General features: G+C 35.8%; 1 protein-coding gene across 1 annotated transcript in view; it reads right to left on the reverse strand.

Moving 5' to 3' along the window:
- The window catches only part of SCP2 (sterol carrier protein 2), a 177,072-nt gene that overhangs the window by 109,910 nt on the left and 44,563 nt on the right, over nucleotides 1–22,599 (reverse strand). Inside the window, exon 7 of the mRNA XM_077149616.1 lies at nucleotides 7,590–7,653. Within this exon, the coding sequence (XP_077005731.1) occupies nucleotides 7,590–7,653 (64 nt within the window). The remainder of the gene's footprint in view (nucleotides 1–7,589; nucleotides 7,654–22,599) is intronic.

Below are 22,599 nucleotides of genomic sequence, written 5' to 3' on the forward strand. Positions count from 1 at the left end.
CTCCAAGATACTTACTAGTTAGAATGTCAGAGGTCAAAGAGAAAGAGAGGATCTTGAAAGCAGCAAGAGAAAAACAATCCATCACATACAAGGGAAACCCAATAAGACTATGTGTAGATTTCTCAGCAGAAACCATGGAGGCTAGAAGACAGTGGGATGATATATTTAAATTACTAAAAGAGAAAAACTGCCAACCAAGACTCCTATATCCAGCAAAATTGTCCTTCAAAAATGAGAGAGAAATTAAAACATTTATAGACAAAAAGTCACTGAGAGAATTTGTGACCAAGAGACCAGCTCTGCAAGAAATACTAAAGGGAGCACTAGAGTCAGAACCGAAAAGACAGAAGAGAGAGGTATGGAGAAGAGTGTAGAAAGAAGGAAAGTCAGATATGATATATATAATACAAAAGGAAAAATGGTAGAGGAAAATATTATCCAAACAGTAATAACACTAAATGTTAATGGACTGAATACCCCAATCAAAAGACATAGAATGGCAGAATGGATTAAAAAACAGGATCCTTCTATATGCTGTCTACAGGAAACACATCTTAGACCCAAAGATAAACATAGGTTGAAAGTGAAAGGTTGGGAAAAGATATTTCATGCAAATAACAACCAGAAAATAGCAGGAGTGGCTATACTAATATCCAACAAGTTAGACTTCAAATGTAAAACAGTTAAAAGAGACAAGGAAGGACACTATATACTAATAAAAGGAACAATTAAACAAGAAGACATAACAATCATAAATATTTACGCACCAAATCAGAATGCCCCAAAATACATGAGGAATACACTGCAAACACTGAAAAAGGAAATAGACACAAATACCATAATAGTTGGAGACTTCAATTCACCACTCTCATCAATGGACAGAACATCTAGACAGAGGATCAATAAAGAAATAGAGAATCTGAATATTACTATAAAGGAGCTAGACTTAACAGACATTTATAGGACATTAAATCCCACAACAGCAGGATACACCTTTTTCTCAAGTGCTCATGGATCATTCTCAAAGATAGACCATATGCTGGGTCACAAAGCAAGTCTTAACAAATTTAAAAAGATTGAAATCATACACAACACTTTCTCGGATCATAAAGGAATGAAGTTGGAAATCAATAATAGGCGGAATGCCAGAAATTCACAAATACGTGGAGGCTCAACAACACACTCTTAAACAACGAGTGGGTCAAAGAAGAAATTGCAAGAGAAATTAGTAAATACCTCGAGGCGAATGAAAATGAAAACACAACATATCAAAACTTATGGGATGCAGCAAAGGCAGTGCTAAGAGGGAAATTTATTGCCCTAAATGCCTATATCAGAAAAGAAGAAAAGGCAAAAATGCAGGAATTAACTGTTCACTTGGAAGAACTGGAGAAAGAACAGCAACTAATCCCAAAGCAAGCAAAAGGAAAGAAATAACAAAGATCAGAGCAGAAATAAATGAAATTGAAAACATGAAAACAATAGAGAAAATCAATAAGGCCAGAAGTTGGTTCTATGAGAAAATCAATAAGATTGATGGGCCCTTAGCAAGATTGACAAAAAGAAGAAGAGAGAGGATGCAAATAAATAAGATCAGAAATGGAAGAGGAGACATAACTACTGACCTCACAGAAATAAAGGAGGTAATAACAGGATACTATGAACAACTTTACGCTAATAAATACAACAATTTAGATGAAATGGACGGGTTCCTGGAAAGACATGAACAACCAACTTTGACTCAAGAAGACATAGATGACCTCAACAAACCAATCACAAGTAAAGAAATTGAATTAGTCATTCAAAAGCTTCCTAAAAAGAAAAGTCCAGGACCAGATGGCTTCACATGTGAATTCTACCAAACGTTCCAGAAAGAATTAGTACCAATTCTCCTCAAACTCTTCAAAAAAATCGAATTGGAGGGAAAACTACCTAATTCATTCTATGAAGCCAACATCACCCTCATACCAAAACCAGGCAAAGATATTACAAACAAAGAAAACTACAGACCAATCTCTCTAATGAATATAGATGCAAAAATCCTCAATAAAATTCTAGCAAATCGTATCCAACAACACATTAAAAGAATTATACATCATGACCAAGTAGGATTCATCCCAGGTATGCAAGGATGGTTCAACATAAGAAAATCAATTAATGTAATACACCATATCAACAAATCAAAGCAGAAAAATCACATGATCATCTCAATTGATGCAGAGAAGGCATTTGACAAGATTCAACATCCTTTCCTGTTGAAAACACTTCAAAGGATAGGAATAGAAGGGAATTTCCTCAAAATGATAGAGGGAATATATGAAAAACCCACAGCTAATATCATCCTCAATGGGGAAAAATTGAAAACTTTCCCCCTAAGATCAGGAACAAGACAAGGATGTCCACTATCACCACTATTATTCAACATTGTGTTGGAGGTTCTAGCCAGAGCAATTAGACAAGAAAAAGAAATATAAGGCATCAAAATTGGAAAGGAAGAAGTAAAACTATCACTGTTTGCAGACGATATGATACTATACGTCGAAAACCCGGAAAAATCCACAACAAAACTACTAGAGCTAATAAATGAGTACAGCAAAGTAGCAGGTTACAAGATCAACATTCAAAAATCTGTAGTATTTCTATACACTAGTAATGAACAAGCTGAGGGGGAAATCAAGAAACGAATCCCATTTACAATTGCAACTAAAAGAATAAAATACCTAGGAATAAATTTAACTAAAGAGACAAAAAACCTATATAAAGAAAACTACAAAAAACTGTTAAAAGAAATCACAGAAGATCTAAATAGATGGAAGGGCGTACCGTGTTCATGGATTGGAAGACTAAATATAGTTAAGATGTCAATCCTACCTAAATTGATTTACAGATTCAATGCAATACCAATCAAAATCCCAACAACTTATTTTTCAGAAATAGAAAAACCAACAAGCAAATTTATCTGGAAGGGCAGGGTGCCCCGAATTGCTAAAAACATCTTGAGGAAAAAAAACGAAGCTGGAGGTCTAGCGATGCCGGACTTTAAGGCATATTATGAAGCCACAGTGGTCAAAACAGCATGGTATTGGCATAAAGATAGATATATCGACCAATGGAATCGAATAGAGTGCTCAGATATAGACCCTCTCATCTATGGACATTTGATCTTTGATAAGGCAGTCAAGCCAACTCACCTGGGACAGAACAGTCTCTTCAATAAATGGTGCCTAGAGAACTGGATATCTATATGCAAAAGAATGAAAGAAGACCCGTATCTCACACCCTATACAAAAGTTAACTCAAAATGGATCAAAGATCTAAACATTAGGTCTAAGACCATAAAACAGTTAGAGGAAAATGTTGGGAGATATCTTATGGATCTTACAACTGGAGGCGGTTTTATGGACCTTAAACCTAAAGCAAGAACACTGAAGAAGGAAATAAATAAATGGGAGTTCCTCAAAATTAAACACTTTTGTGCATCAAAGAACTTCATCAAGAAAGTAGAAAGACAGCCTACACAATGAGAGACAATATTTGGAAATGATATATCAGATAAAGGTCTAGTATCCAGAATTTATAAAGAGATTGTTCATCTCAACAACAAAAAGACAGCCAACCCAATTACAAAATGGGAAAAAAGACTTGAACAGACACCTATCAGAAGAGGAAATACAAATGGCCAAAAGGCACATGAAGAGATGCTCAATGTCCCTGGCCATTAGAGAAATGCAAATCAAAACCACAATGAGATATCATCTCACACCCACCAGAATGGCCATTATCAACAAAACAGAAAATGACAAGTGCTGGAGAGGATGCGGAGAAAGAGGCACACTTATCCACTGTTGGTGGGAATGTCAAATGGTGCAACCACTGTGGAAGGCAGTTTGGCAGTTCCTCAAAAAGCTGAATATAGAATTGCCATATGACCCAGCAATACCATTGCTGGGAATATACTCAAAGGACTTAAGGGCAAAGACACAAACGGACATTTGCACACCAATGTTTATAGCAGCGTTATTTACAATTGCAAAGAGATGGAAACAGCCGAAATCTCCATCAACAGAAGAGTGGCTAAACAAACTGTGCTATATACATACGATGGAATATTATGCAGCTTTAAGACAGGATAAACTTATGAAGCATGTAATAACATGGATGGACCTAGAGAACATTATGCTGAGTGAGTCTAGCCAAAAACTAAAGGACAAATACTGTATGGTCCCACTGATGTGAACAGACATTCGAGAATAAATTTGGAATATGTCATTGGTAACAGAGTCCAGCAGGAGGTAGAAACAGGGTAAGATAATGGGCAATTGGAGTTGAAGGGATACAGACTGTGCAACAGGACTAGATACAAAAACTCAAAAATGGACAACACAATAATACCTAATTGTAAAGTAATCTTGTTAAAACACTGAATGAAGCTGCATCTGAGCTATAGGTTTTTGTTTTGTTTTGTTTTGTTTTGTTTTGACTTTACTATTATTACTTCTATTTTTGTCTCTATATTAACATTCTATATCTTTTTCGGTTATGTTGCTAGTTTTTCTAAACCAATGCAAATGTACTAAGAAATGATGATCATGCATCTATTTGATGATGTTAAGAATTACTGATTGCATATGTAGAATGGTATGATTTCTAAATGTTGGGTTAATTTCTTTTTTTCCGTTAATTAAAAAAAAAAAAGAGAAGGGGTAATTGGAGCTGAAGGGATACAGACTGTACAACGGGACTGGATATAAAAACTCAGAAATGGACAGCACAATACTACCCAATTGTAATGCAATTATGTTAAAACACTGAATAAAGCTGCATGTGAGGTATAGGTTTTTTGTGTTTTTTTTTTCTTTCTATTAATGTTTTAATTCTTATTCTGTTGTCTTTTTATTTCTTTTTCTAAATCGATGCAAATGTACAAAGAAATGAAGAATATGCAACTATGTGATGTTATTAAGAATTACTGATTGTACATGTAGAATGGAATGATTTCTAATTGTTTTGTTAATTCTTTTTTAATTAAAAAAAAAAAAAGAGATAGTAAGGAGGCAGAATCACTAAGATTTCATCCTCAGCGGCCTATGAGGCACTTCGGAACAAGGCAGAGACTAGAATGATGTCTAGTTTTCTACCTTGGCTCTCTAGGTATATGCTGATGTCATTCACCAAGACGGAGAATGCTGAAGGAGAAACAGGGTTAAGGGGAAATAATAAATTCTTTATTATTTATGTTGGGTCTGAGACACTTGTGAGACATAACCTTAAAGATGTTCAGCAAGAAGTTATGGAGACAGGTCTGAAGGTTTAGGAGATGTGGGTTATCCCTAACCCTACTTATCACAGACTCTACCACCTTTTTGTATTCTTAAAGTTTGTGAGGAAGCACTTGAGCATGGTTTCCAAATTCAACCTTCTTAGGAATAGGGTAAGCTGTAATGACTATTCAGAAGACCCAAAAATTCTCTTTCTTCACTAGCCAAGCAAAACCTAGTGCAAGAAGTCAGCATCTGAAATTGTTAGCCAAATCTAGAAGGCTATTCTTGGCTGTTTGACAGATGCTAAGTGATGAAACTAACATCCAGAAATAACACTGGCCCAGTCAACACAACTGAGGCCTTTTAATGTACATGACGCTTCATGGGGGCAAGGAATTTGGTCTTAATCCTGCAGCAGCAAAAAAATATATATGCAGGACAGCAGCAGTGTCTTGCACATAGTTGGCTGCTGAATATGTATCTGCTGAATAGGAAAATGAATTAATGAAATGCCTTAAGACTGCTGTAATGAGTAGATAAATGAGTAACAGGTTAGGCAGAGAGTTAATCAGGAGGAAGACTTAGAGGAGAACGTATAAGACTTAGAGGAGAACGTATAAATTTTGATTCTTTGGGGGAAAGCAAGAGCTGCTCTTTGGAGCCTCAAAGCCAGGAACTATAGTGTTGTCAATTCCTCAGCTTATTGCTAGAGTTCCTTGCTAGTTTCAGGACATCACAGGGATTTTTAATGGTTCTCCAAGTTCTAAGGAGAAATAAATCAGTCCCAACCATCTTTATGGGCTTAGGATTGCTTACCCTAACTCTCCTATTTAGTCACAGCAAAGTTTTATTGGACATAAACTATATTCCAAGTATCCGGCTAGACACTGAGAATAAAAAGATGAATTAATCCCTGCTCTCAAGGGGTTCATCAGAGGAGGAAAAAGATTCATAACTATGATACAGCAGAATGTGTTATGATACAGATATGCAAAGAATGTGTGCAAGAATAGATCATTATGCCTAATAAATCTTTAAAAAGTATTAAGAAAAGTAACGATATTTGGCTGGGATTTGATGATTTAGCGGATGTTTACCAAACAGAAGAAAGGCAGAATGATATTCCAGGGAGAGCCATCAGCAGAAGTAAAAACACAGAATGGAAAACTGTATAGCACATTGGTTGGGGGTCAGAGTGGGGGGGGGGCATGACAAGGAAGTGGAAAGAAATGAGACTGGCAAAACAGAATTGGGCCAAATTATAATGGGCATGCTATTGCATACTAGGGAGCATGAATTTTATCTTACAAGAATGGGAATTCACTAAAGTTTTCACAATAAATGATCTAAGGGCATTAGATGATCCACTACTGGGATAAAATGTTCTTTGTCATGTTTTTATATTTATTAAATATGCCAAAATATGTTAATACTTCTAGAAATAATTTATAGAATACCTGTTATGTTCCAGGCATGATATTAAGCATTAAAAGCATGAAAATAGGAGATGGCTCTTGCCCTCAAGGAGTTTATAATCTAGTATGAGGAAAACTATAAACAGACTATCTTACCACTACCTAAAATTATCTTAGGCAAGTTATTTAATTTCAGTAAGCTTCATGTTCCTCATTTATAAAATGAGGAAAATAATGTCTACCTTATAAGATCCTTGAGAGGATTAAAGGAAAATGCAAATAAAAGTATTTGGCACGGTGACACACAGTTGGCATTCAATAAAGCTACCTACTATTATATTGTCTGGTGGTACTGCTTCTGTAGTGATTCTAATTATGTGGTATCAATTAAACTCCTAATGGGCCAATTTTAGCAAAAAAAACATTAAGTATTTGGTGTAAGTAATAAAATGACACAGACATAACTAAATATAACCCAGTTAAAAATACATATTTTGGGCAGGCCACGGTGGCCTCATGCCAGAGGACCTGAGTTCGATTCCAGGTGCCTGCCCACGTTAAAAAATATATATATATATATATATTTTATAAACAATTTTTTTTAATTGATCAAAACACCTGGAGAAAAGTTGTAATGAATGGCTTAATATATAAGTGGCTATTTCCAATTAAAATAATTATAATAAATATCTTCCACTAGAGTTGCAATGTCTGACAATTATATCATTTAATACCATACATGCACATTTTTAAAAAAGAGTCATTAAAATTATATGGTATTCTGAATAATAGAGGCCAAGAGCTAAAACTAAAAAGCAGTCAAAAGTGTACTTTAGTTAGTATCTTTGAGATCTCATACTTATATTCAAACATAAAATTCTATATATTACAGCAGGATAACTCAAATACTTACGGGTTATTGATTGAATGTTTATGATTTTTCCATCCAATTTTTGCAAAGTGCTCAACTTTTGTTCCTATAGAGAAAGTAAACATCTGTCAGTGGGTGAATGTTTTTCTATTGCTTATTAAATAAATGTTGAAATGCTGCTCAGTATCCTATAAAATATTTTCACATTTTCTCTTGCTCTGTATCAAGATTGGAGACTTCAATACTAATCCCTCACATAAGCATTTTCTTCATAAGTAAATGTGGGTATATTTAATGAATTGAATCAACTATTAGGCATAAGAGATAAAAATAGTTCAAACTGGTCTATTTTAACTGTTTTAGTTTCCTGGCTGCTAAAACAAATATTATACAATGGGTTGGCTTAACCACAGGAATTTACTGGTTCATGGTTTTAAGGCTAGAAGAAAGCCAAAATTGAGGCGAGGAAATGAGAAATGAGAAAGCAAGGAAATGCTTTCTCCCCTAAGACTGTGGCATTCTGGGGCTGTCTGTCAGAGATCCTTGGTCGTTTGCTTTTCTATTACATGGCAATGCAAATGGCATCCTCTCCTTTCTCCTCAGGACTCCATTGATTTCAAGCTTCTTCTGCTCCCCATGGCTTCTCTCTTTCTATGTCCAATTTCCTCTGCTTATAAGGACTTCAGCCATAACAGATTAAAGCCCACCCTCATTCAGTTTGAGCACACCTGAACCAATAACCTCTCCAAAGGTCCTATTTACAAATGGGTTCATACCTACAGCACCAGGGGTTGGGACCTAAACATGCCTTTTGTGGGGGAAATGATTCAATCCCCAACACTAGTGCGGTTCAATTTCAAAAACTAGAAAATGTAGCCTGAGTTCTTAATGGTATGTTAGGGAAAGCACTGAGAGAAATTCTTCCAGGAGTCTGCCAGAACATCCCAATGCCCCTGGGCTTAGAGGATTTTACATTTCTCACTCCATTCAGGGATTGAAAAGTATCTTTTCTTCCCTCTCTTTACGAGAAAGCAGAAGGGTCTTTAGAAGAGTTACATCATGATAAAAAAATACAAATTTTTAAAAAATTCCTTATCAGAAAATTTTAAAAATAGTATCGGGAACAGAAAAGCAAGGATAGTAATGAGGTAAAACTTGCTTTTTAAAAAAATATTTTTAAAAATATAAAACAGAGGGGTGCATGGGTGGTTCAGTGGTTGAATGCTCACCTTCCACGCAGGAGAACCAGATTAAATTCCCAGACCATGTACCCACCCCCCACCCCCCCAAAAATATATATGTATATAAATAATAGGCTTTGAATTCTCATTTGAAGCTCAAAGGCCCAAGGAAGAAAGACTGACTGACCAGAGCTGATAATGTTATCTTAATGAACAGTGTAATAAAGCAGAAGTTTCCATCTCTATTTTGTTTCTCTTTTCTGTCAAGAAGGATGACCTTCAAAGCAGAAATAGTATACATTTGATTGAGCAAATCTTATCCCAATTCTCACAAAAAGGGAAGAATGTGATCTTATACCATAAGAATAGTAATCAGTAGGATCACCACTTGCAAAAACAAGCCAAGTCAGGGTAACATTTTTTTGACTGGGTGGATTGACTATTATATCAAAGGAAACATAGTATTTGGATATTAGCAGGACAACTGACTAGAGATCTGGAGGAGGGCACAAAACTGAAGAGTACCAGTAAGGGTAATTTAAAGGATAAAAAGGGAGAAAGGGAAAAGAATATATAGATCTGACAAATAAAAACTAAAGGATAAAGTAGCAAGTTCAAAAACTGCTTTTACAGTAATAACTTTGAACATTAATGGGCTAAACTCATCAAGTAGAAGATAAAGATTGGCAGAATGGTTTAAAAGTTATGATTCATCTGTATGCTCTTTACAATAGATGCGTCTTAAACCCAAGAATACAAATAGATTGAAAGAGAAAGGATGGAAAAAAAGATGTTCCATTCAAGCAGGAGTAGCTATACTAATATCAGACAAAATAGATTTTAAATATAAAGAGGTCAAGGGTGTATGGGTGGTTTAGTGGTATAATGCTCACCTTCCATGACATGAGGGAGAAGAGGGTGAGATTACTGGACCACGCACTCAAAAAAAAAGAAAAGCATAAGAGACAAGGAAGGACACTACATATTAATAAAAGGGGACAATTCACCAAGAAAAAATAACAATTATAAATGTTTATGCTCCCAAACAAGTAGCTCCAAAGTATATGATGCAAAAACTGGAAAAACTGAAGGTAGCCACAGATGTTTCAACCAGAATATTGGGGGACTTCAATACACCACTCTCCACTGAAGACAGAGTAACAATGTTCACAAATATATGGAGATTAAATAACAAACTCTTAAATAATCAATAGGTGAAAGAAGAAATTGCTAGAGAAATTAGTAAATATCTGGAGATGAATGAAAATGAAAATACAATATCAGAACTTACGTGATGCGGCAAAGGCAGCGCTGAGAGAGAAATTATTGCCCTAAATTTCTATATTAATAAACAAGAACAAGCAAAAATCAACGACTTGATTGCCTACCTGGAGAACTTAAAGAAAGAACAGGAAATTAATCCCAAAGCAAACAGACAAAGAGAAATAACTAAGAAATAAATGGAACAGATGAACGGAAGAACAACAAAAAACAACAGAATCAACAAAACCAAAAGTTAATTCTTCGAGAAAATCAATAAAGTCGATGGACCCCTAGCTATGCTGACAAAGAGAAACGAGAGAGGATGCAAATAAACAAAATCAGAAATGAGAGAGGGGCTGTTACCATATATCCTGAAGAACTTGAAAAATCATAAGAACACTATGAACAACTATGCTCCAATAAATCACTCAACTTAGATGAAATGGGCAAATTCCTAGAAACACATGGACTACCTATAATGACTTGAGAAGAAACATAAGATCTCAACAAATCAATGAAAAGCAAAGTGATTCAGTCACCAAAAATCCTCCCACAAAGAAAAGCCCAGGACCAGATGGCTTCACAAGGAAATTTTACCAAACATTCCAAAAAGTACTAACATCAATCCTGCTCAAACCGTTCCCAAAAAGTGAGGAAAAAGGAACACTACCTAGTGCATTTTATGAAGCTAATATCACTCTCATACCAAAACTGGATAAAGATGCTACAAGAAAGAAAAACTAATGAACCTAGATGCAAAAATTTTCAACAAAATACTTGCAAATCAAATCTAATGACACATTAACAGAATTATACTTCATGACCAAGTGAGGTTTATAACAGGAATGCAAATGTGGTTCAACACAAGAAAGTCAACCAATGTAATACATCACATTAACAAATCAAAAGGGAAAAATCACATGACCATCTTGATCGATGGTGAAAAAGCATTTGACAAAATTCAGCCTTCTTTCCTAATAAAAACACTTCAAAGGGTAAGAATCGAAGGAAACTTCCTCAATATGATAAAGGGCATATATGAAAAACCCACAGCCACCATCATATTTAATGGCAAGACTGAAAGCATTCTCCCTAAGATCAGGTACAAGACAAGATGTCCATTGTCACCACTATTACTCAACATTGTACTAGAAATCCTTACTAGAATGGTTAGGCAGGAGAAAGAAATGAAAAGCATCCAAATTGGAAAGGAAGTAGCAAAACTTTCATCATATGCAGATGATATGATCCCATACTTAGAAAACCCTGACAGATCTGTGACAAAGCTTCTTAAGCTAAAATTCAGCAAAGTTGTGCGATACAAGATTAATGTACAAAAATCAGTAATGCTTCTATATACAAGTAATGACCTAATTAAGAAGACAATTAAGGAAAAAAAATCCATTCAAGACAGCAACCAAAAGAATCAAATGTCTAGGACTAAGCTTAACCAGGGATGTAAAGGATTTGTACACAGAAAACTGTAGAACATTGTTAAAAGAAATAAAAAATGACAAATAAATACATGGAAAGACATTCCATGCTCATGGATAGGAAGGCTGAATGGCATTAAGATGTCAAGTCTATGCAAACTGATATACAGATTAAATGACATACCAATCAAAAATTTAACAACCTACATTGAAGCCTTGGAAAAGCTAGTTATCAAATTTATTTGGAAGGGAAAGAGACATCAAATAGCTAAAGATATTCTAAAAAAGAAAAGTGAAGTGAGAGGACTAACACTTTCTGACTTTAAAGCTTACTATAAAGCCATGGTGGTCAAAACAGCAGAGTAGTGGCACAAAAATAGAAGCATTTATCAACGGAATCAAACCTAGAGTGTGGAGATAAACTTCCAAATCTATGGTCAATTGATTTTCGATAAGGCTCGCAAATCCACTGAACTGAGACAAAACAGTCTTTTCAATACATGGACATGGGAGAACAGGATGTCACTAGCTAAAAGAATGAAAGAGGATCCCTACCTTTTACCCTATACAAAAATTGATTCAAAATGGATCAAAGAGCTAAAAATGAGGTAGTACCATAAAACTAGAAGAAAATATAGGGAAACATTTTCAGGACATAGTAATAGGAGGTAGCTTAAACTTAACACACAAAGCAGAAGCAATGAAAGAAAAAATAGACAAATGGGAACTCCTTATAATCAAAAGCTTCTGTGCCTCAAAAGACCTTGTCAAAAAAGGTGTAGAGGCAGCCAACTTAATGGGAGAAAATATTTGGAAACCAGTATTTGGAAACCACATAGCAGATAAAGGCTTGATATCCTGTGTACATAAAAAAATTATATCACTCCATAACAAAAGAACAAACAACCCAATTATAAAATGGGTAAAAGATATGAATAGACACTTTACCAAAAAGCACAGATAAATGGTCAAAAGCACATGAAGAGATGCTTATCTTCATTAGCTACAAGGGAAATGCAAATCAAGATGACAATGAGATATCGCCTCACATATGAGAGTGGCTGCTATTAAACAGAAACCTACAAATGTTGGAGATGATGTAGAGAAACTGGAACACATTCACTGCTGATGGGAATGTATAATGGTACAGCCTCTGTGGAAAACAGTTTGGTGATTCCTCAGAAAACTAGATATTGAGATGCTCTATTACCCGGCAATACCAATATTCAGTATATACCCAGAAGAGCTGAAAGCAGTGACACGGACAGATATTTGCACACTGATGTTCATAGCAACACTAGTCACAGTTGTCAAAAGATGGAAACAGGCCAAGCGCCCATCAAGAGATGAGTAGGAATAAGCAGGAGAGGTAGGTGCCAAGATGGCAGCTTAGCAAGGTGTGGGATTTAGTTTGCTCTCCAGAACAGCTACTAAATAACCAGGAACAGTACAGAACAACTGCTGGGGCCACGACAGAGTTAAAGGTACTGCATCATCTTATGCCGGGAGGAGGCAGCATAAGCTGCCTGTGGGACCTGGAGGCAGACAGGTGCCACCTACTGGGCAGGATAAGAAAAACAGTCCAGAGACTTCATAGGAAAGTCTTTCAACCTGCTGGGTCTCACCCTCAGGGAAAACTGATGCAGGTGACTCTTACCTCTTGACAGGAGGCCAGTTTGGTCTGGAAAATTCTGGCTGGGGTCTATAATACCTAAGTAGACCCTCCTAAGGGTGCAGAGAAAAAGGCACCATACAGGCAGGGCAAGAAATAAGAAAACAAGAACTGAAAAATTCTGCTCTGTTAAACAAAACCTAAGCTAGTGGTCCAGAATAAGCTGATCTGAGTGTCAAAGAACAGACAGACAACAAATTCATAAAGCAAGAAAATCTTAGGTAAAAGGAGTGAAAGCAATCTCCAGAATAAACTAATTAAGGTAATTAAATGCCTAGATGCCCGCAAAAAATAACAAATCACACTCGGAAAACTGAAGACATGGCCGAGTCAAAGGAACAAACCAACAATTCAAATGAGATATAGGAGTTGAAACAATTATTTCAGAATGTTCGAACAGACATGGAAACCTCATCAAAAACCAAATCAATGTATTGAGAGAGGATATAAAGAAGGTAAGGAATGAACAAAAAGAAGAAATTGAAAGTCTGAAAAGACAAATCACAGAACTTATGGGAATGAAAGGTACAGCAGAAGAGATGAAAAAAACAGTGGAAACCTAAATGTTAGATTTCAAGAGGTAGAAGACAGGATTAGTGAACTGGAGGACAGGACATCTGAAATCTGACAAGCAAAAGAAAATATAGGTAAAGAATGGAAAAATATGAGCAGGGATTCAGGAGACCGAATGACAACTGAAGTGCATGACTATACGTGTTGTGGGTGTCCCAGAAGAAGAGAAGGGAGAAGGAGGAGAAAAACCAATGGAGGAAATTATCATTGAAAATTTCCCAACTCTAATTAAAGACTTAAAATTACAGATCCAAGAAGGGCAGCAAACCCCAAAGAGAACAGATCCAAATAGACGTTCTCCAAGACACTTACTAATCAGAATGTCAGAGGTCAAAGAGAAGGAGAGACTCTTGAAAGTAGCAAGGGAAAAGCCGTCCATCACATACAAGGGAAGCCCAATAAGATTGTGTGTAAATTTCTCAGCAGAAATCATGGAGGCAAGAAAATGGTGGGATGATATATCTAAATTACTAAAAGAGAAAAACTGGCAAGAATTCTATATCCAGCAAAACTGTCCTTCAAAAATGAGGGGTAAATTAAAACATTTTCAGACAAAAATCCATTGAAAGAATTTGTGACCAAGAGACCAGCTCTGCAAGAAATACTAAAGGGAGCATGAGAGGGGGACACAAAAAGACAGGAGAGAGAGGTGTGGAGAGGAGTGTAGAAATGAAGGCTATCAGTAAAGGTAAAAAGAAGAAAAATTAGATATGGCATAGAAAATCCAAAAGGCAAAATGGTAGAAGAAAGTACTACCCATACAGTAATAACACTAGATGTTAATGGATTAAAATCCCCCAATCAAAAGACATAGACTGGCAGAATGGATTAAAAAACAGGACCCATCAATATGCTGTCTACAGGAAACACATCTTAGACTCAAGGATAAACATAGGTTGAAAGTGAAAGCTTGGGAAAAGATATTTCATACAAGTAACAATCAGAAAAGAGCAGCAGTACTATACTAATATCCTACAAATTAGACTTCAAATGTAAAACAGTTAAAAGAGACGAAGAAGGACACTATGTATTAATAAAAGGAATAATTCAACAAGAAGACATAACAATCATAAGTGTTTATGACTGACCCAGAATGCTCCAAAATACATGAGGCAAACACTGAAAAGAGAAGGAGACACATCTACCAAAATAGTTGGAGACTTCAATTCACCACTCTCATCAATGGACAGAACATCTAGACAGAGGATCAATAAAGAAAGAGAGAATTTGAATAATACAATAAATGAGCTAGACTTAACAGACATTTATAGAACATTACACCCCACAACAGCAGGATACACCTTTTTCTCAACTGCTCATGGATCATTCTCAAGGATAGACCATATGCTGGGTCACAAAGCAAGTCTCAATAAATTTTAAAAGATTGAAATCACACAAAACACTTTCTCAGATCATAAAAGAATGAAGTTGGAAATCAATAATAAGAAGAGTGTCAGAAAATTCACAAATATGTGGAGGCTCAACAACATACTCTTAAACAACCAGTGGGTCAAGGAAGAAATTACAAGAGAAATCAGTAAATATCTCGAGGTAAATGAAAATGAAAATACAACATATCAAAACTTATGGGACGCAGCAAAGGCAGTGCTAAGAGGGAAATTTACTGCCTTAAATGCCTATATCAAAAAAAAGAAAGGGTAAAAATCGAGACGTTAACTGTCCACTTGAAAGAAGTAGAGAAAGAACAGCAAACTAACCCCACAGCAAGCAAAAGGAAAGAAATAATGAAGATTAGAGCAGAAATAAAGGAAACTGAGAACATGAAAACAATCAAGAAAATCAACAAAACCAGAAGTTGGTTCTATGAGAAAATCAACAAGATTGATGGACCTTTAGTGAGGCTAACAAAAAGAAGAAGAGAGAGAATGCAAATAAATAAAATCAGAAATGGAAGAGGAGACATAACCACTGACCCCACAGAAATAAAGGAAGCAATGACAGGATACTATGAACAACTTTATGCTAATAAATACAACAATGTAGATGAAATGGACAACTTCCTAGAAAGGCGTGAACAACCAAAACATTGACTCGAAAAGAAACAGACGACCTCAACAAACCAATCACAAGTAAAGAAACTGAATTAGTCATTAAGAACCTCCTCAAAAAGAAAAGTCCAGGACTGGATGGCTTCACATGTGAATTCTACCAAACATTCAAGAAGAATTAGTACCAATCCTGCTCAAACTCTTCCAAAAAATTGAAGAGGAGAGAAAACTACCTAAATCATTCTACGAAGCCAACATCACCCTCATATGAAAGCCAGACAAAGATATTACAAACAAAGAAAACTACAGACCAATCTCTCTAATGCATATAGATGTAAAAATCCTCAACAAAATTCTAGCAAATCGAATCCAGCAACACATTAAAAGAATTATACATCATGACCAAGTAGGATTCATCCCAGGTATGCAAGGATGGTTCAACGTAAGAAAATCAATTAATGTAATACACCATATCAACAAATCAAAGCAGAAAAACCACATGATCATCTCGATTGATGCAGAAAAGGCATTTGACAAAATTCAACATCCTTTCCTGTTGAAAACACTTCAAAGGATAGGAATAGAAGGGAACTTCCTCAAAATGATAAAGGGAATACATGAAAAACCCACAGCAAACATCATTCTGAATGGGGAAAAACGGAAAACTTTCCCCTTAAGATCAGGAACAAGACAAGGATGTCCACTATCACCAATGTTATTCAACATTGTGTTGGAAGTTCTAGCCAGAGCAATTAGACAAGAAAAAGAAATGCAAGGCATCATAATTGGAAAGGTAGAAGTAAAACTCTCACTGTTTGCAGATGATATGATACTATATGTCAAAAACTCTGAAAGATTCACAGCAAAACTACTAGAGCTAATAAATGAGTACAGCAAAGTGGCAGGTTACAAGATCAACACTTCAAAAATCTGTAGTATTTCTATACACTAGTAATGAACAATCTGAGGAGGAAATCAAGAAAAAAAATCCACTTACAATTGCAACCAAAAGAATAAAATATTTAGGAATAAATTTAACTAAAGAGATAAAAGACCTATACAAAGAAAACTAGAAGAAATTGTTAAAAAGAAATCACAGAAGACCTAAATAGATGGAAGGGCATACTGTGTTCATGGACCGGAAGACTAAATATAGTTAAGATGTCAATTGTACCTAAATTGATTTACAGATTCAACGCAATACCAATTGAAATCCCAAAACTAACTTTTCAGAACTAGAAAAATCAATAACCAAATCTATCTGGAAGGGCAGGGTGCCCCGATAGCTAAAAGTATCCTGACAAAAAAAAAAAAAAATGAAGTCGGAAGTCTCACACTACCTGACTTTAAGGCGTATTATGAAGCTACAGTGGTCAAAACAGCATGGTACTGGCATAAAAATAGATATACTGACCAATGGAATAGAATAGAGTGTTCAGATATAGACCCTCTCATCTATGGACAACTAATCTTTGATAAGACAGTCAAACCAACTCACGTGGGACAGAACAGTCTCTTCAATAAATGGTGCCTAGAGAACTGGATATCCATATGCAAAAGAATGAAAGAGGATCCATATCTCACACTCTATACAAAAATTAACTCAAAATGGATCAAAGACCTAAACATTAGATGTAAGACCATAAAACTTTTAGAATAACATGTAGGGAAATATCTTATCAATCTTACAATAGGAGGTGGTTTCCTAGACCTTACACCTAAAGCATGAGCATTGAAGAAAGAAAGAAAGAAATGGGAACTCCTCAAAATTAAACATTTTTGCGCATCAAAGATCTTCGTTAAGAAAGTAAAACAACAGCCTACACAATGGGAGACAATATTTGGAAATGATATATCAGATGGTCTAGTATCCAGAAATATATAAAGATATTGTTCAACTCAATAGCAAAAAGACAGACAACCCAGTTACAAAATGGGCAAAAGACATGAACAGATACTTCTCAGAAGCAGAAATACAAATGGCCAAAAGGCACATGAAAAGATGCTCAACTTCCCTGGCTACTCAGGAAATGCAAATCAAAACCACAATGAGATATCTCAAACCCACCAGAATGGCCATTATCAATAAAACAGAAAATGACAAGTGCTGGAGAGGATGTGGAGAAAGAGGCACACTTAGCCACTGTTGATGGGAATGTCAAATGGTACAACCACTGTGGAAGACAGTGTGGCGGTTTCTCAGGAAGCTAAGTATAGAATTGCCATATGATCCAGCAATACAATTGCTAGATATCTACTCAGAGGACATGAGGGTAAGAACTCAAACGGACATTTGCACACCAATGTTCACAGCAGCATTATTTACAATTGCCAAGAGATGGAAACAGCCAACATGTCCATCAACAGATGAGTGGCTAAGCTAGCTGTGGTATATACATACGATGAAATATTGCAGCTATAAGACAAATAAAGTCATGAAGCATGTAACAACAATGGATAGACCTTAAGGACATTATGCTGAGTAAGATTAGCCAGAAACAAAAGGACAAATACTGTACGGTCTCACTGATATGAACTGACATTAGTGAATGAACTTGGAGAATTTCAGTTGGTAACAGAGACCATCAGGAGATAGAAATATGGTAGATATTGGGTAATTGGAGCTGAAGGGATACAGATTGTTCAAAAGGACTGATTGCAAAAATTCAGAAATGGATAGCACAATACTACCTAACTGTAAAACTATAATGTTAGAACACTGAATGAAGCTGAATGTGAGAATGATAGAGGGAGGAGGCCTGGGGGTACAAATGAAATCAGAAGGAAAGATAGACCAAAAAGACTGAGATGGTATAATCTAGGAATGCCAAGAGTGTATAATGATAGTGACTAATTGTGCAAATGTAAAAATGTTTTGCATGAGGAAGAACAAAGGAATGTCAATAATGTAGGGTGTTGAAAATAGATGGTAATTCATATTTTAAAACTTTAATGCATATGTGAGACAAGCAAAAAATATTATTTGGTACAAAATTTACATTTTGACTAGTGTATTTGCTAATATAACTTATGTGGACAGCTTAATTGAACACCAGAGTACTCGGAATCTTGAGTAGGGCATGCAATTTTGTAGGTTTGTCCAAAGTGATTCCCAGGTAAATCCCAGAGTAATTTGAACAGTGAATAGGGAAGTATTTGCAGCGAACTCCAAACAGAATAAATCTAAACAGGCCTTCTCCAAGACACATACTAATCAGTCTGTCAAATGTTGAAGAGAGGCAGAAAATCCTGAAAGCAGACAAAGAAAACAATTTCCTACATACAAGGGAAACCCCATAAGATTGAGTTGAGACTACGCAACTGGTACCATGGATGTGATAAGGCAGTGGCATGATATATTCAATATCCTGAAAGAGAAAGACTTCTAGCCAAGAACTCTGTACCCAGCCAAATTGTCCTCCAAAACTGAGGAAAAGATTAAAATTTTTACAAACAAATCCTGAAAGAATCTGTCAACAGGAGACCAGCCCTTCAGGAAATACTAAAGGGAGCTCAACCAGTTGAAAAAAAAAGACAGGAGAGGGAGGTATGGAGGAGGGCACAGAATCCAAGAGTACCAGTAAGGGCAATGCAAAGGATAAAAAGAGAGAGGGAAAAGAACATAGATCTGACAAAGAAAATCCAAAGGATAAGATGGTGGATTCAAGAAACACCTTTTTAGTAATAACTTTGAATGTTAACGGAATAAACTTACCAATTAAAAGACACAGATTGGCAGAATGGATTAAGAAATATAATACAGCTAGATGCTACTTACAAGACACTCATTGGGTGGGTCTTGATTGGTTAACTGGAGTCCTATAAAAGAGGAAACATTTTGGAGAATGGGAGATTCAGAGAGAGCAGAGAATGCTGCAGCACCTCGAAGCAGAGAGTCCATAAGCCAGTGACCTTTGGAGATAAAGAAGGAAAAAGCCTCCCGGGGAACTTCATGAAACAGGAAGCCAGGAGAGAAAGCTAGCAGATGACGCTGTGTTCGCCATGTGCCCTTCCAGCCGAGAGAGAAACCCAGAACTTTATCGGCCTTCTTGAACCAAGGTATCTTTTGCTGGATGCCTTGATGGGACATTTCTATAGACTTGCTTTAATTGGGACATTTTCTTGGCCTTAGACTGTAAAGTAGCAACTTATTAAATTCCCCTTTTTAAAAGCCATTCTGTTTCTGGTATATTGCATTCTGGCAGCTAGCAAACTAGAACAGATGGAAAAAGATTTTCCATGCAAGTTGGAACCAAAAAAAAGCAGGAGTAGCTATATTAATATCAGACAAAATAGACTTTGAATGTAAAGACATCGTAAGTGACAAAGAAGGATACTACATATTAATTAAAGGGACAATTCATCAAGAAGAAATAAATCATAAATGTTTATGCTCCCAATCAAGGAGCTCCAAAGTACATGAGACAGACATTGGCCAAACTGAAAGGAGTGACAGACATTTCAAAATAGTAGGAGACTTCAATACACCACTCTCCTCTACAGGAAGAACAACCAGAGAGAGGATCAACATGGAAATAGAGAAGTTAAACAACTTTATAAATGAACTGGACCTAACAGACATATATAGGTCATTATACCCGAAAACACCAGGGTATACATTCTTTTCTAGTGCTCATGGAACATTTTCCAGGATAAATCATATGCTGAGGCACAAAACAGTTCTTTATAAATTTAAAAACACTGAAAGTATTCACAACACCTTCTCTGATCATAATGGAATGAAGTTGGATATCAATAACCACCAAAGAATGAGAACATTCACAAATATATGGAGACTAAATAATACACTCTTTAACAACCTGTGGGTCAAAGAAGAAGTTGCTAGAGAAATCAGTAACTACCTGGAGATGAATGAAAATGAGAATACAACATATTAGAACGTATGGGATGCAGCAAAGGCTATGGTGAGGGAAATGTATTGTCCTAAATGCCTATATTAAAAAACAAGAGAGAAAATTGAGGACTTAACTGCTCACCCAGAGGAATTTGAGAATGAACAGCAAACTAACACCAAAGCAAACAGAAGAAAAGAAATAACAAAGATTAAAGTAGAGGTAAATGAATGAGAACAAAAGAACAATAGAAAAAATCAATAAAGCCAAAAGGTGGTTCCTTGAGAAAATCAATAAAATCGAGGGGCTACTAGGAAGGCTGACAAAGAAAAAAAGAGGATGCAAACAAACAAAATTAGAAATGAGAGGGGGGTCGTTGCCACAGACCTGAAGAAACAAAAGAGACCATATAATGATGCTATGAACAACGATATGCCAACAAACTAGATAACTTAAATGAAATGGACACAATCTTGGAAATACTCAAAAAAGCTACACTGACTCAGGAAGAAATAGAAGATCTCATGAAGCCATTAACTGTAACCATATCAAGAATGTTTGTACGTTTGTTCATTGTTTATAATAAAAATATTTTTAAAAATTTCCACAAATGGTGCAGCAATAATGGGATGATCACATGGAAAAAGAATGAAATGTGGCACTCAAATTACAGCATACAAAAAAAAAAAGGCAAATAAAAGATCTCATCAAACCAATCACAAGTAAAGAGATTCAATCAGTCATCAAAAATCTTCCTACAAAGAAAAGCCCAAGGCCAGTTGGCTTCACAGGGGAATTTTATCAAACATTCCAAAAAGAACTAACAGCAGTCCTGCTCAACTTCTCAAAAAAATGGAGGAAAAAGGAACACTACCTAACTCATTTTATGAGACTAACATCACTTTGATAGCAAAACCGGGTAAAGATGCTACAAGAAAGGAAAACTATAGGCTAATCTCTCTAGTGAACATAGATGCCAAAATTCTCAGCAAAATACTAGCAAATTGAATCCAACAACACATTGAAAGGATTATACACCACGACCAAGTGGGGTTTATACCAGGAAAACAAGGATGGTTCAACACACAGAATCAGTTAATCTAATACAGCACATTAACAAATCAAAAGGGAAAAATCACATGATCATCTCTATTGATGCTGAAAAAGCATTCGACAAAATTCAACATCCTTTTCTGATAAAAACACTTCAAAAGATAGGAAACAAAGGTAACTTCCTCAACATGATAAAGGGTATATATGAAAATCCCCTAGCCAGCATTGTACTGATTGGAGAGAGACTGAAAGCATTCCCCCTAAAATCAGGAATGAGACAAGGATGCCCTCTGTCAGCACTATTATTCAACATTATACTAGAAGTTCTAGCTAGAGCAATCAGGCAGGACAAAGAAATAAAATGTATCCAAATTGGAAAGGAAGAAGTAAAACTTCCATTATTTGCAGATGACATGATACTATACTTGGAAAATCCTGAGAAATCTACCACAAAGTTGTTTGATCTAATAAACAAATTCAGCAAGGTGGCAGGATATAAAATTAATGTGCAAAAATCAGTAACATTTCTATACATAAGCAATGACCTACCTGAGGAGTCAGTAAGGAAAAAAATCCATTCAAAATAGCAACTAAAAGAATTAAGTACTTAGGAATGAACTTAATTAGGGACGTAAAGGACTTGTACACAGAAAACTACATAACATAGCTAAAAGAAATCAAAGAAGATCTAAACAGGTGGGAAGACATTTCCTGCTCATGGGTAGGTAGGTTAAATATAGTTAAGGTGTCAATTCTACCGAAATTGATCTACAGATTCAACACAGTACCAATCAAAATTTCAACAACCTACTTTGAAGACTTGGAAAACCTAGTCACAAAATTCACCTGGAAGGGAAAGAGACCCTGGATAGCTGAAAACATCCTAAAAAAGAAGAATGAAGTGGGAGTCACTGCATGACTTTAAGACCTATTTGAAAGCCACAGTGGGTAACAGCATGGTACTGGAAGAAAGGCAAAGTACCTACCAATGGAATCGAATTGAGAGTGCAGAAAT

This window comes from Tamandua tetradactyla, chromosome 2 (genome assembly GCF_023851605.1).
Source record: "Tamandua tetradactyla isolate mTamTet1 chromosome 2, mTamTet1.pri, whole genome shotgun sequence".
In the NCBI taxonomy this organism is placed as follows: Eukaryota; Metazoa; Chordata; class Mammalia; order Pilosa; family Myrmecophagidae; genus Tamandua; species Tamandua tetradactyla.